Source organism: Dermochelys coriacea, chromosome 8, assembly GCF_009764565.3.
Source record: "Dermochelys coriacea isolate rDerCor1 chromosome 8, rDerCor1.pri.v4, whole genome shotgun sequence".
In the NCBI taxonomy this organism is placed as follows: domain Eukaryota; kingdom Metazoa; phylum Chordata; order Testudines; family Dermochelyidae; genus Dermochelys; species Dermochelys coriacea.
Window position 1 is genome coordinate 66,092,382 of NC_050075.1, and position 16,202 is coordinate 66,108,583.

The following is a 16,202-nucleotide window of genomic DNA, read 5'->3' on the forward strand; positions in this document are numbered from 1 at the left end:
AGTAAAAATCAAAGGCCCTCCGGACATCCAGGGTGTGAAGATGCCTCTCTTCACTGGTCTTGTGCAATTTGGGACAGAACACTGAGAGAAAGAGGTCCTGGTTCATATGGACGGTGGAGACCACCTTTGGCAGGAAGGCTGGGTGGGGCCGCAACTGAACCTTATCTTTGTAGAAGACCATGTAGGGCCATTCAGGAGATCAAAGGTGTTAATTGCTGAGATCCGTCTCGCTGACGTCACCGCCACCAGGAACACAACTTCCCATGACAGATGGGAAAGGGAGCAGGAACCTAGCAGTTCAAAGGGCGGACCAGTGAGCCTAGAAAGGATCACGTTAAGATCCCACTGCAGGACATGAACCCGCACCTGCGGGAAGAGTCTCTCCAGCCCCCTCAAGAATCTGACCGTCATGTCTTGGGAGACCACCATCTGATCTTGGATCAGCGTGTGAAAAGCAGAGATGCCAGCAAGATGCACTCTAATGGAAGAGTGCGCCAGGCCCTGGTTCCTCAAATGGAGCAGGTAGTCCAGGACAGCCTGTCTGGAGGAATGAAAGGGCAAGACGCCCAGTGGGAAAACCTTGTCCACTTGGCTAGATAAGTCAGTTTAGTTGAGGGCTTCCTACTTTCCAGGAGGACCTGTTGGACTCCTTCAGAACAGGTCTGCTCCTCCAGGTTCAGCCACACAGCATCCATGTTGAGAGGTGGAGGGACCCAAGGTTATGGTGTAAGAGCCTACCATGGTCCTGTGACAGCAGCTCAGGTCGGTTGGGCAGGGGCCAGGGAGGGACCGCCAACAGGCTCATGAGCGTGCTGAACCAATGCTGGCAAGGCCACGCTGGGGTGATCATGATAACCTGCACCTGATCTCTCTTGATCTTTGCCAGCGCACTGCTGATGAGTGGAATCGGTGGGAACGCATAAATCAGGCTCCCTGATCACAACAGGAGCAAGGCATCGGAGAGAGAGAGTCCTTGCTCAGACCCTGTGAAGAACAAAACTGGTGGCATTTCCTGTTCTATCTGGTAGCGAACAAGTCCACTTGGGGAGATCCCCACATTTTGAAGATCATGCAGGCTACCTTTGTATGCAGCAACCACTCATGGTGAGAGAAGAAGTCCCTGCTGAGCTGGTCTGCCAGCATATTCCTGATGCCAGGAAGGTGACAAGTCTCCAGGTGGATTTCGTGGCTGATGCAGAAGTCCCACAGATACAGCACCTCCTGACAGAGAGCCAACGAGCGTGCTCCCCCTTGCCGAGTCTTCGTTGTCCGTCAAGATTCTTACCACCCGACAGATGGGGCAAGACGACTCCGCACGCCAGCCAGACTGCGTGGAGCTCTTTCACATTTATGTGCAACCATGCCTCCTCCAGGGACCACATCCCCTGCATCTGGAGGTTGCAGAGATATGCCCTCCAGCCGAGGCATCCGCCACCAACTTGATGGAATGAGGAGGGTTGTCGAATGGAACCCCTTCCAGGACTGTCCTGTGGTCGGTCCACCAGGTCAGTAAGTATCGCCTGGGGAACGGCAACAATCTTCTCCAAGGGGTCTCGGGACTGGGAATAGACCACCGCACCCAGCTGTCATAACCCCTTTACCTCCTGCACGAGTAGACTCTCATGAAAGGGGTCCCTGAAGACGGATGGGCAAGGTGGGTGGGAAAGGTGGGTAGAAAGGAATTGGATGGTATAACCCCGTTCCACTGTGCTGGGGTCCAAAGTTATAGCGGTCAAAGCCAGAAGGAAAGGGGAAAGGTGGTTGGAGAACACTGGGAAAGATGGATCCGGAGAATAGTCTGGTAGATCACCATCAGGCACACCCTCAAAACGACTGTTTGGCCCCCTCTTATTACGGGTCGAGCCTGACTGGGAAGAGGGTGGAGGTGGGTGGCTCGGGCAACACTTGCAACCCTTGGCTCATTTATGGGGCTGGTCCTGCCAAGGTTGGGTCCCCCAGCCTTAAGGCTACTGCAGTTTGAACTGCTTATGTGCTAGGGCTGAGATGTAGAGACACAGGATTTTCAGGGTGGTGTGGGAGTCCTTGAGGCCATGCAACTTGCTGTCTGTTTGTTCTGCAAATAGGGCCCCGCCGTCAAAGGGCAGGTCTTGCAATTGACTGCTGGGCCTCAGTGGACAACCCAGAGAGGAGCAGCCAAGAGACTTGCCGCATGGAGATAGCGGAAGCCCTGGTGCATGCAGCAGCATCTGATGTTGCCTGGAGGGCCGCCTCAGCCACAGTTGTGCCCTCATTGAGGATCACTCGGAACTCCTTCTTAGAAGCCATGGGGAGCGACCCTTCGAACTTGGCCATTGCTTGCCACATACTGAAGTCATATCGGCCAAGGAGGGCTTGGTGGTTGGCTACTCTCACCTGAAGGCTGGAAGACTAAAACTTTATGTCCGAAAAGATCCAGCCTCCTCAAGTCTTTATTTTTGGGGGTGGCCCCGAGCTGTCCCTGCCTCTCCTTGTGGTTAACCACCTCGACCACAAGGGAATTGGGGGCTGGGTGGGAGTATAGGTACTTGTGCCCTTGTCTTGGCACCAAGTACTTAGGTTTGGCCCTTTTAGAGATAGGGGCCAGGGAAGAGGGAGTCTGCCACAGGGCATTACTGATTTTGGAGACCCCTTCGTGAAGGGATAGGGCCACCCTGGTGGGAGCTGAGGAACAGAGATCATCAAACAGAGTCCGAGGGCTCTTCCAATTCCTCCGCCTGAAGCCCCAGGTTAGAAGCGACCCTCTTCAAAAGTTCCTGGTGCACTTTGGTGTCATCCTGAGGAACAGGGTAAAGGGGTCCCATGATAGCCTCGTCTGGCAAGGACGATGCCAGTGCTGCGGGAACCTCCATGCCCATTGGTGGTCCAGCAGCTTGCTCTCCTGGACACGCGGGGTCTTACACCCTGAAGCCTCAAGCATCGGAGGGGGATGGGATACCAAGGCTGCTAGCCTCTCCGAGGCTCTCAACACCGATTGGGCATCCTGGGAAGGTTGGGTGAACCCCCAGGGGTAGCACAGGTACCATGGTGCTGGCCATTGCGGTTGGTTTTGGTGCTGATAATATACTGCCGACCACTGGGGCAGGTTTTGGTGCTGATAATATAGTTGGCACCGCCACTACTGGGGCTTGTCCTACCGTCAGGGAACCTCGCTCCGAGCCAGAGCTACCAGCGGAGCAGTTGGTACCAGGCGACCAGGATCGGGCTGAGTGGTGGCTCTTGTCCGACTGGTGCCTGTCGCTGCATCCCAAAGCCAGCCTGTCCAAGTGACATTGTCTTGGTCTGGGTCTTGGGGACTGACGTGTTCAGAGGATCTGTGTCGGATACCCAGAAATCCATGCCTCATGCTACTTGACTGGTACCGGGACGCTGAACAGGACCGGGAGCTACTATGGGCCGGTTGCCAGGAGGACCGTCCTCAGTAGGGCGATATCCTTCTTTGAGACAGGTCATGACAACCCTGCAATTCACAGTCTCTGGTGTCTGATCGGTCCCAGGATCAGTACCGGGCACTTGGAAACAATTAGGGCTGGTCCTGGAGTTCTTGCTGGGTGGCATATGTCCCAGAGAGTCTGCATCAATCCACGGGCAAGGTATGCCTTGAGTCCCTTGATTAGTGCCCCCATGCAGGGACCGAAGCGGCCTCAGCTGAGCCTGCCTCTCTAGTCCTGAGGTGTGACTGCTTCAGGTGGGTGAGCAATGGTATGATGTCCCTTTCTATGGGGAATGGTGCCGCTGAGGCGGGGATACATGTATGGATCCCAACGCGGGTTTTCCCCGAAACTGGGATACCACTGGAGCTGGTGAGCGTGACACTCAGGATCAGGACCTCTTGAGCTGCTTGAAGGCCTTAGGGCGTCAACGGCACCTGAAGCTGGCTGCAGCCTGCACGGCTATCTGGGGTCACAGGAAAAGTATGGGATGGGCTGCACCGCTCAACCTGAGCTGGGACCCGAGTTCCCAATGGGGGCATTGAGCTACCCAGCACGGGTTGGGCTTGTCCCCAGCCCTCTCCTTTACCTTACGGGACGTAGGAGATCTTCCCCCACAATCTTTTTTGGTTTCTTCACTGGAGCCGTGGAGGGGGACCGGTGCTGGCTCCTGGATGGCACCAGCAGAGCACTGCGCACAGAGGCCGCGGTCCTCACCACTGCTCCGGTGCCAGAGTGAGTCCCGACTCCATCAGGAGCACTTTCAGACAGATATCACGCTCCTTCTTTGTCCTAGGTTTGAAGGACTTGCAGATACGGCACAGATACTAAGCACCTTAGGCAGCTGGTATGTGGATCATTGACAGGCATAGGCCATTTGCAGCGCTTAAAGCCTGGGGCAATCCCCATCCCCTGGCCGAGTCCTGTTCAGGACTAACAAAGAGTTGGGAACTATTACTAAGGATAACTAAGAACTATTAACTAAATACACAACATTACAGGTTTTCAAAGTTTGCAAGAACTAAGAACGAAACAATGCTAGTCGAAGCAGCAGAAGTTCCAGCACCACGATTGGCTGCAAGTAGGAACTGAGGGTGGAGGGAGCTGGTGGCACCCCTTATACTGCACCGTGTGGGCGCCACTCCAGAAGGCACCAGAGCCAGTCCCCTGCAGATACTGCTAAGAGGAAAACTTCTGGCACTGGTGCATGTGGCGAGCACACACACACCTAATATGGAATAGACATGAGCAACCACTCAAAGAAGTAGCCTCTCTTTCCATTGATGTACTCTGTAATAAGGTGAACTAGGGCCAAAACAGGAATGTGCAGGCTGTCTATTGCTCCACCGTAGTTTGGGAACCCCATAACTGAAAAGACATTCACTATACACTGCACATAGCAGAGAGTCACAGTCCTGCACAGCAGGAGATTATTAATGGCCCTGCACTTTTACATGACAATGGCCCCCACAGTAGATTTTCCCACTGACTGGTAGCAATCCAGCATTGCAAATTTCCACAGTGTGATCACCACTTGCTTCTCCACTGTCAGTGCAGCTCTCAGTTTGGTGCCCCTGTATCAGACGGCTTCAGCGAGCTCAGCACACAGATCCAGAAATGTGCCCTTGGACATCCAAAAGTTCTGCAACCACTGCTCATCATCCCAAATCTGCATTACGATGCAATCCCACCACTCAGTGTTCGTTTCTTGGTCCCAGTAGTGGCACTCCACCATTTGCAGCAGTTCTGTGAATGCCACCAACAACCTTCAGTTGGCTCTTGCTATGTCTCACAGCAAAGTGACTGCCAGGAAATCATCCCCACGGTTCTTCTTTGCAGCTCTGCAAATACTGGAGAATCGTGCGTCCTGTGCTTGCAACACCCAGGACAATGGTGCAGAGCTGTGCAGACACCATGTTCTGTCAGAGGTGATAGACAGACAGTGACAAGTCTCACACGCATTCATGGAAATTGAAAATAGGCAATAAAAATGATAGGATACAGATATTATGGAATGGAGTACACTGCATTATGGGAAGTTGACCCCTTGCTCTCAGTCACTTCTGAGCTATCCATTTCTGCCCCACCTTGCATTGCCAAAACTACCCAAAAGAGAGCACACTGAATGTGTTGCACTTTGGGATACCTCCCTATGGTGCACTGCACATTGACACAAGCCCTCCTGGTGAATACATGCAGCACCAACACAAGGAGCCAAATATGCACATGCACAAGAGATATTCTAACCGTAGTGGCTGTATGCTGATGTAAGTTGTGTCAGCAAAACTTTGTAGTGTAGACACAGCCTGAATGCTCCATTAGAATTAGTGTTTTTGAAATGTTTGAAGGAATTTCATTTAGAAACAGCAAAAATCAAAATGTTTGATTATAACCTTGACATAGCGCAGTGTTTTCTACTAATTTTTCAACAATGCATGAGGCTGTGCACAAAATAAATGCTGAAAGGAAAAAAGAACAAGTGTGCCTATATCCAGAGCATCTGAATATACAGACTGAAGTACGTATAAACTAATTAAGACAAACTGTTTTATGGTCCCACTTGATAGCTTTGGACCCTTCCTGCACTGCAGCCAGCGCTCACCTCTGAATACCATCTACTGTGTTTGTTTTAGTATGCAATCTGTTACACCCTCACATATTGTACACACTGAAGAAAAGATACTGCACTCTGCAAAGCTCCTGAAATGAGAACTGGAATGCAGAAGAAAGACCACTCTTTGTTGCCCTCCTAAAAATGGAAGGAATCTGAAGAGGCCCAGCAGGTTGGGTGAACTTTTTTACGAGGCTTAGTAAGCTACCAGTTCTAAAACTTCACACAATGTATAAATCCATGGTGCTCTTTAGGACATTGTCCTAGAACATGGGCAATTTACACTGTGCTTATATGTTTATAAAGAATTGTGTCAGAGGTAATAAACCGAACTTTGTATATTTTCCTCCTGCACAGACCAAGGCCTACCATTTTAACTTTGATACGCAATGGGAAAAGTTGCATACAGACAAGACTAAATAAAAAGGGCAATATAATTATGAAGGTGGTGTCTGCTTTCGTGAAATTTCAAATTTTAAAAGTTTTTTTTTTAATAATGTACCACTGTGAAGTCAAATACAGATACCTTTCTTTTTTTTCCCTGTCCCCCACCCCTTCCTTTGCACATGCTCCTGTTATGTACAAAGCATTAATGTTAACACCATCTACCCTAATACAAAACACTGCATGTACAAAGGGAACAAGGTATAAACTCTATAGTTTGTCTAAAGGAGATGTAATTAGAGTGACGGAAATTTTTGCTGCATTTCACTAATATAGTTTAAAGAATAGTTTATTAGGCGATAGATGCTTTACATTGAAAAAAAGGTCTTTAAACCCTTCCCTCACCCTTCAAAATCTAAGATTGCACTTGAAAACAAGGATCTAGCTGAATGTCAAATTATGTGTTTGACTAGCAAGACCCAAAAACTAATGAAAATTTGAAAAAATCCATAAAACTTTTAAAATCAATATTTTCTCCGAATGTATGAGCATGCATGAACACATGTGCGTGCGCATGCGCGCACGCACACACACACACACACACACCCCAGTTACAAACATGATCCAAGTCCAGAAGTCATTACTCAGTTTTTACTAAGTAAATGAGAGCTTTACCTGAGGAAGGATGAAGTAAAATATAAAATGCATAAAACTGAGTAAAAACTAGGATTTCCCTTGCCCTACATTAATGAACTAAACATCTGTGCTTTTAAAATCTGTCAAATTCTGTACTCTAACTCCTGTTTGATTTCATCGATATAAATTAAATGTTTACAATTAGTGAAGTTTTTCTTCAATTCTTACAGACCTCATAGAGTTCTTTCATTGCTGCTAGCTTATATTCAAACTTCTCCAGGCTCCAGAAAGTTGCAATTTCCAGCTTGAGGTTACGAACCAGCACTTTAACAGAAGGTCCAATGCCATTTCCTTGTTCTGATACATCATGTCTAATTTTAAAAAAATAAAATACAAAAGCTATGATCACCAAAATTAACAAAAGAGTGGACTAGTGGAACACTATGAGGCCAATAGTTTGCCAATAGTAGACAAAGATTAGTTTTGAGAAATTTGGTTTGCTTAAGTAACAAATAATATCAATGGGATAATTAAAATAATATAATCATAGAACTGGAAGGGACCTCTAGCGGTCATCTAGTCCAGTCCTCTGCACTAGATGGCAGGACTAAATATTATCTAGACCATTGCTGACAGGTGTTTGTCTAACCTGCTCTTAAAAATCTCCGATGATGGAAATTCCACAACCTCCCTAGGCAATTTATTCCAGTGCTTAACCACCCTAACAGTTAGGAAGTTTTTCCTAATGTCCAACCTAAACCTCCCTTGCTGCAATTTAAGCCCATTGCTTCTTGTCCTATCCTCAGGAGGTTAAGAAACACAATTTTTCTTCCTCCTCCTTGTAACAACCTTTTACATACTTGAAAACTGTTATGTCCCCTCTCAGTCCTCTTTCCAGACTAAACAAACCCAATTTTTCCATCTTCCCTCAAAGGTCATGCTTTCTAGACCTTTAATCATTTTTATCACTCTTCTCTGGACTCTCTCCAATTTGTCCACATCCTTCCTGAAATCTGGCGCCCAGAACTGGACACAATACTCCAGTTGAGACCTAATCAGCGCGGAATAGAGCAGAAGAGTTACTTCTCGTGTCTTGCTTACAACACTCCTACTAATACAGGAGTAATCAGGTTGGTTCGGTAAAATTTTCTTGTAATACAGTCATATTCAAGGGAGAAATTCCAAAATGGTATACAGGAACCTGGCTCTTCAGAAGCCTTAAATAGAAGTTTCTCTGTTGTGCATTTATTATAAATCAGTTTACTCAAAATAGCTTGCAAACCAACAGTTTTGAGTTTAGAGTATTAAGCAAAAGTTTTCTAAGAAAAAGCTCATTCTACATCCAACATCAAGTTCAGTTATTTTTTACACGTGCCTTGTGTGTGAATTAGGTAACTCACCTGCAGAAGACTGTGTGCTTTCCTAATTTGCTACTAATAGTATTGGCCTCCTGGATCATCAGAGAGAGTTTCATAGAATTCCAGTTAGGCTTAACTAAATAAAAAACACACAAGATCATGGTTGACTGGATCAAACATAACGAAATGATCCCAGACCAAAAAAGGAGACCTTTACAGGAGTTTGGTGGACAAGGCAGTCACACGGACTTCCAATTTACTGAAAACATTAAAAGACAGCTAACACTTTCAAAGGATATTTCAAAACTGGAATGCCATTTAAATCATGGCAGGTATCACATTTGAATGGTTTCAGAAACAAATACATTTTACCTTCCTGCTCTGGTCCTCCAGTCTCCACAACTGTGTTTCCTGCTCTTTCCCACAAAGCCTAGACCGTCTGATAATGGGAGAACCTTTGGGTCTGCTGAGGAAGTATGCTAATCTACATGTTTGTTTGTTCACCCAGCTCAACTAAATGTGAACAAAGTATCACTCTAGCACTGCCTGATGTGCATGTCTCAAGAAGGGAAAGGATTGCATCCAAACAGTAAAGATGAAGATCTTATAACTTCAATTCCACCAAGATAACATGTTGGGGTAAGAGATTAAGCTACTAGGATCCCATCTCAGCCAGAAATGCAGCAATTTTCTCACAAGAAGAATGATGAAAACAGAGACTAAAGAGGTCTCGGTCAGAAAGTAAACATCCCAGCAAGCGGGAAGAGAAGGGGAGAAAGGCTCTCCATTGCCTGACAGCAGAGGACATAATAATGAATTGAAAGTTATACTGTACACGACCTCCCTCCTCCCCACATACTAGTTGTCGTTTTATTCCCATTTCCATGATTCTGCTGGAGAGTTTCTATCTCTTTAGCAATTTTCTGCTTCTCAGCCTCCAGAGCTTCAAGAATCTTTGCATGACGAATAGTATGATCTTCTAAAGCCTAAAGAAAAGACATATAGATCCATCCATGACAATGTTTTTACAAGAAGCAAAAGGATAAAACAGGGTGAGAGGTTATTTTATCTTTTGAGGGTACAAGCTTTACAATATACTTCTTTTTGATCTGATCCCTCTACTACATCAGTTAAGATGACTCAAATTCTACCAATTTTCATTGTTTGCTTAAATTCTCACATGTATATGTTGGAGCATTATTTAAATGGGACTGCTGAATTCAAGAAAAAGGGAACAGAATTTTCTATCAATTATTTTAAAAAGAAAAAATCTCTATCATAGAAGTTTAAAGATGAAAAAAAATGCGCACTAGCAGTCATAGAAAATAATGAAGTTTTGGTGTCTACTGCAGTCAGCAAATGTAGAAACCTAACCTGGGTCAAAATGTAAGGTATTACCATCTATTAATACTATTTAGGAATAATTCCTCTTTTTCAGGGGTGCTGTCAAGTCTCCTTTCATGTTTTTATCTGATGAAACAAAATTTGAAAGTATTCTGGCTCCCTCAGATATTTCCCCAAATACTTAACTATTAAATACTTAATATTTCCCCAATTGCTTGCACTTATGCCTGAGTCCTTCATTTTTGGTGAGCTCAACACTCCCCTAAGTTTGGGATATCAGCAACCCAGCCCCCATTACATAAAATTATAGCTAACCTTGTTATTTCTGATTCCCCAAATAGCAGCTGATTTAATAAGAGGACAATAAATGAGATGTCTATCTTAAAATCATTTTGGAGAGGACTATTTTTAAGAGAGCCAATGAAGTTAAATAATACCATAATGGTGTGTATAAATAGATTGATCAGACAAAACACATGTTTTAAAATTACCTGTCTGGTGGCGAATGTCTCCATTTCCAGACGCTTCTTGCTGAAATGTACTTCCAACTCAAGATGTTGCTTTGCTTTTTCCAGTTCCTGTATTTGGTTAGCAGTCTGCTGGTTATTCATTTCCTGAATTTTTTTCTTATGAGATTCTTCTCTCTAAAAAAACCAAAAGGACAGAATATATGGGGTATAGAAAAAAAATCACATGCTTTAGCATCCAACCCATTCACTAAAGATAGATATTAGAGTCAGTTCTTCTTTCAGTCCATGAGAGATTTATGACCACTATAGATTACAGAGAAATTCACTTTCGCAGCAATGGGAGGTTATATCCCAGTCAATGAACATCAACTATTATACCCTGTAGTACATTTGCAGAGAAGTAAAGTATAATAAATTTATCACTTTGCCACCATATATTATTCTCTGTTAATTATATCAAGCCAGCACACAGTGAAAATTTTATCCTGCTTGTAATAGTCCTTGCCCCAAAGCAAACTAGCAGAACAGCAAATGCAAGAAAGAATGAAAACGCCGTGCAAAAAGAATGCATTATAGCTGGAATACTTCATACAATAGGTGGACTTTTATAAGTGTTTCAAAGGAGAGGAGAGCGCATGCCAGGGATTCAGCTGTTCAGGCATGCGAGACAGCATGAAAGATTACACAATCCACGTTTTGGTTTAATTATACAAAGCAATTTACCAGTTCTGCTTCTAGTGATTTTATCTTGCTTTCATATACTTTTTTTTGAGATATAAGTTCTTGCTGAGCCATCTCTTTTGCAACCTGTATACCTTGCATCATTTCTTCCTTGGCTTTCAGTCGTGCCTCTTGAATTTCTGATTCAAGTCTGGAAGTAGTGAGTAACTTAAATTAAAATGTTAGCTTTTAACCTTTTTTAGTATGTTGTATACGAGTTAAAAAGACTAACAAATGCTATATTCATTACTTTATTGCTTCTGTCAAAAGTGAAATTTAGGTCTAAAATCCTCTCATTTTCATTGTGGTGGGTGTGCTAAGTTTTTATAGTTTATTGATTATTGGTTCTCACCTCCCCCAGTGGAAAAAAATCGAGAGATAGAGAGAGAGAGAGACTTTTTAGCCATAGCTGCTACATTTTATGTCTATTTTACTAAATTTGATTTCAAGAACTGTTTTATTGAGAATCTTTCACAAATAGCATCTGCTATAGAAACTCACAAATCTACAGTCACGTGGATTAGAAGTGAAACTTTAAAAGTAAAGCCAAACTTTAAATGACTGAGGACTGCAGATTTCCAAGTGCCATGGGTGACCATAGTGGGCTGATAGCTTGCTTTCTATGGGCCAACAGGGTGCCACATCACACACACACACACATCCCTTAGCACCTCATAATACCACTTACAGCTGGATACAAATGTTGTTCACCATCCTCTGTGTTGTTGCTGCTCTATAAAAGGTAAGGTACTCTGTGCTCCTACACTGATCTAATCAGAGTGGGAAGAGAAAGCCTGCAGCCAAAACTGTATTTGGGGTTAGGCAGCAGGAGCCTTTGGAATAGCTGCATCCTTCCTGTCTAGCTGCAGCTCCTGGAAGAGCCACCACTGTTCCTCATGTGTGCTTCCCATGACATAGAGCCCAGGCACAGAAAAGTATTACTCCCGGGGGAATTCCGCAACACTGTGCATGCATATTTCATGTGCCGCATATATTTTTAATTAAAAAAATTATTTATTTAATGTTTGCAGAAAATAGCTTCTGCTGAAAAGTTGATGCAGTGCCGCTTTTTGCACACCAGAGGGTGCTGTGGTGCTAGAACACAGCAGCTGCTCCTGGCCAGCCCCAGCTAGAATAGGGAAGAGAAAGAGTCTGCCTTCTTCACAGCGTCTGTCGGGTCATGTCAGGAGACAGGAGATATGGGGAGACAGACAATATGGGGCTGCTGAGGGGGGTCAGACAGGGGCTCATAAGGGCTAGTGGGTGATGACAGACTAGGGCAGGGGCTGAATGGGAGTGGAGGTGCAGAGCCACATGGGCAGAGGGGGAGGGGATGCAGAGCTACAGGGGGAGGAGGATGACTGAGTGGGGGCACAGATACATGGGGACAAGTGGAGGGGGTGCAGGACCACATGGGGACAAATGTGCCTGATTGAATGAGAGAGGCTAGGCATCAGGCAGGGTCTGCATGGGGGATGCTCCCCAACAATACCTTCCCCTTCCCCCCCCCCCCAAAAAAAACTGGTTCTGTACTTTTCCCACCCATACCCAACAACCGTTCAAGTTCATACTCAAGCTTCTTCCCAGCAATTACTTTCCTCTCCTTCAGCTTCTCCATTACCCCTGACTCCCACAAGCCTTTGCACTGCTTTCGAGGGGTGTGGGAAATATGGTTTAAATGAATTACTCAGAGTTCTGTATTAATATGCCTAGTAAGGAATCTATTTGTCAAAAAATATTTCCCCGAATCTTTTTTGTTGTCTGTATTGTTACAGAAATACTCGCTGACAGGTATTTTGAAATAAGTTACCAAAATAATTTAAACTGGTGTGATGATAGTGTGTTATTTTGGAAAGTAAAATATGAAGAATTTTGCAATATTGTGTTGGATTTTTTTAGTAGAATAAACTTTCAATTTAATCTTTTGGCAAGCAAGAAGATTACATGTGAGAAGACAATTTTAGCAGAATTCAGGCTTCTGATGGAAATATGTCATAATAAGAATTATGTATTAGAATTCCAAACAGTTAATCAAAAGAGTGCACAGAGATTACAAAAATAAATGTTTCATGGTTATAAAAACATTGCAGTATCATTGTGTGTGTATTCAACTTTATTAACATTTTGGATTTTAGGAGAAGTAAAGAGTTACTTTTTTTTTTTTTTTATTTTTTACACTTTCACTTATTCTTATGCAGTTTATATGCCTATACATTTCTAGAAGATAGCACGCTGCATTAGCAGATAAGCAGTTTATTTTTAACTTGGAAGGCACCACAATACTTACTGTGACCTCTGTGCAACCAACAGTTCATTTTTTGCAAATTCGAAATCTTTTGGCCCATCACATGAAAGGGTAGTCCCACTTTTTACTTTCTGAACCTCTACTGGATGATTAAACCTGAAATAATGGTCTCCTCCGAGAATCAAACGATCACCCTGCAAAATACAGACACACTATCAGTCTCTAATCTTACAATCAAATTATATATATATATAAATAAATACATCAAAATATCCAGTATTCTGTCAGGATGAACAATTCAATCTCAAAATCTGCAGTCAGATAATCTACCATTCATGCTAGGTGTTTTCAAAGCCATGCATAAATATATTTATTTTTGTATCAGTGATGAATAACTTACGTGACGCATAACTGTTAGCTCTGAAATGTGTTTCCCATTAACATACGTCTTCGCTTCTCCCAGTGGCGTAATACTCACTCTACCATCAACATTTTTGATAACACTGAAAGTGAGAAACATCAGATGTGACAGCAATAGCTAATCATGAACAAAAAACCAAGTTATGCAACTTAATTCCAGCTATCCATGAAATTTATGATTTAGATAATGTGACTTAATCTCTTTCCTCCCCCGCCCACACCTATCCTGATTACAGAATGAGCCCCACCTGAGGGGAATCAGGCAATTTCCTATTCAAGAAGGACGTTGATAAATTGAAGAGGGTTCAGGAAAGAGCCACAAGAACGATTAAAGGATTAGAAAACCTGCCTTATAGTGATAGACTCCATCTATTTAGCTGAACAAAGAGAAGGTTAGGGGGTGACTTGATGACAGTATCAGTATCCACAGGGGGAACACATTTAATAAATAGGTTCTTCAGTCTAGCAGAGAAAGATATAGCATGATCCAATGGTTGAAAGTTGAGTTAGACAAATTCAGGCTGGAAATAAGGTATAAATTAACAGTGAGTAATTAACCATTGGAATAATTTACCAAGGGTCATGGTGGATTCTTCATCACTGGCAATGATTAAATCAAGATTGGATGTTTTTTAAAAGATAAGTTCTGTGGCCTGTGTCACACAGGAGGTCAGACTAGATTATCACAATGGTCTCTTTTGGCCTTGGAATCTATTAATCTACAAAGAGCAGGTGGCTGCAGTAAAATGGCAGATTGAGAGAGACTCCTGCAGGGAAGACCCTCAGGCAAGGGGGAATTGCTGCAGCTAAGAAGGGCAGGGAGTAGCCTGCTAAGGCAGTAAGGACTCTGACCAGATCAGGAGCATTTTGGCTGCACCTGGCTGAAGGGAAGGCTTTATTTTAGTTTTGAGCTTTAAGTTAGTACATCAGACCATAAGAAGGGCTGTTGTGATTGGATTGATGAGTAGAGATAAGATAAGAACCATCACAAGAGGCCAGTTTGGTTGCACAGGGACCTTTTTAGCTATCTAAAAAGCTAAAGGGATACATTCAAGTAATGTCACAAAGAAAATATACATGGGAATAGCATGAGTGTGTAGGGACAAAATCAGGAATGCCAAGGCAAAGAAAGGAGTTACAGCAGGCAAGGAATACTAGAGAGAACAAGAAGGGGTTCTTCTTGTCAGACAAAAAAGAAAGATCAGGGATGGTGTGGGTCTGCTGCTCAATGGAGAAGGCGAGCTGGTAACAGAAGATGATAGGAAGGCAGAGCAACTCAATGCTTACTTTGCTTCAGTCTTCTCACAATATATAATGTGACTGGACAACTAGCGAAGCCACCATAGACAATAAAGGGGAAGGGAGACAGATCGGGATAAGTAAAGAACACTTCTGACAAATGTGAATTAAATCAAGTCAACAGGGCGCGATGCTATTTACCCCAGGATGCTGAAGGAATTAGCCAAAAAATCTCAGAGCCACTGGCAATAGTATTTGCAAACTCATAATTGACAGGAGAGGTCCCAGAAAACTGGAGAAGAGCTAATGTAGTGCCCATCTTTAAAAAGAGGAAAAAGGAGGAGCTGGGGAACTATAGACCAGTCAGCTGACTTCGATACCTGGAAAGCTACTAGAGCAATGTATAAAACATCCAATTTGCGAATACCTGGAAGATGAAAGGGTAATCACTAGCAGCCAGCATGAATTTACTAAGAACAAGTCATGATAAACCAGCTTGATTTCCTTCAACAGGTAACTGATTTGGTGGATAGGGGGAATTTGGTGAACTTAATACACCTGGACTTCAGCAAGCCTTTTGACACAGTCCCACATGACATTCTGATAATTAAACTGGAAAAATGCAGGCTCGGTGGAACTACCATTAACTAGATATAGAATTCGTTAAACAACTACTAACAGAAGAGTAACTATTAATGGAATGATGTCAGAGTGCAGGAAGGTCTCAAAAGTGGTGTTCCACAGGGATCTGTTCTGGGTTCAGTGTTTAACATTTTTGTTAATTACTTGGATTTAGGAATTGATAAATTGGAGAACTGGGCTATAGACAACAAAATGAAATTCAACAAAGACAAATGTAAGATGTGACACTTAGAGAAGAAAAAACAAATTCACAGATACAGAATGGGAGATAACTGGGTTGGCAGCAGCCCTTCTGAGAAGGATCTGGAAGTAGTGGTAGATCCACTACCTCAAGATGAGTCAGCAAAGCGATGCTGTTGCAGGGAAAAAAAAAAAAGCAAACGCAATTTTAGATTGCATTAACAGAGGCATCACATGCAAGTCAGAGGAAGTGATGCTACCACTCTACTCAGCACTGGTTAGGCCTCAACTGGCATACTGTGTTCAGTTAGAAAGGATCCAGAGGTGCACAAAGATGACCAAAGTGATGGAATGCAAGCCATATGAGCAAAGGCTGAAGGAAAAAACAATGACCTACCTTTCATAATGGTTGTTCGAGATGTGTTGCTCATATCCATTCCATTCTAGGTGTGTGCGCGCCCACTTGCACAGTTGTCAGAGACTTTTGCCTTAGCAGTATCCATAGGGTCGCCTGGTGATATATCA

General features: G+C 43.8%; 1 protein-coding gene across 8 annotated transcripts in view; it reads right to left on the minus strand.

Annotated features, from left to right (window-relative positions):
• KIF14 (kinesin family member 14) overlaps positions 1-16,202 on the minus strand; it is a 130,704-nt gene that overhangs the window by 83,983 nt on the left and 30,519 nt on the right. For all 8 annotated transcript variants that reach the window (XR_006273758.1, XR_006273759.1, XR_006273760.1 and 5 more), the window contains exons 14-20: positions 13,597-13,699; positions 13,239-13,390; positions 10,955-11,102; positions 10,253-10,405; positions 9,277-9,403; positions 8,460-8,553; positions 7,292-7,430 (exon numbers count right to left, since the gene is read on the minus strand). Coding sequence is in view for 4 of the 8 variants with exons in the window: in XM_043490878.1 (XP_043346813.1) it covers positions 7,292-7,430; positions 8,460-8,553; positions 9,277-9,403; positions 10,253-10,405; positions 10,955-11,102; positions 13,239-13,390; positions 13,597-13,699 (916 nt within the window). In the remaining 4 variants the exon portion in view is untranslated. The remainder of the gene's footprint in view (positions 1-7,291; positions 7,431-8,459; positions 8,554-9,276; positions 9,404-10,252; positions 10,406-10,954; positions 11,103-13,238; positions 13,391-13,596; positions 13,700-16,202) is intronic.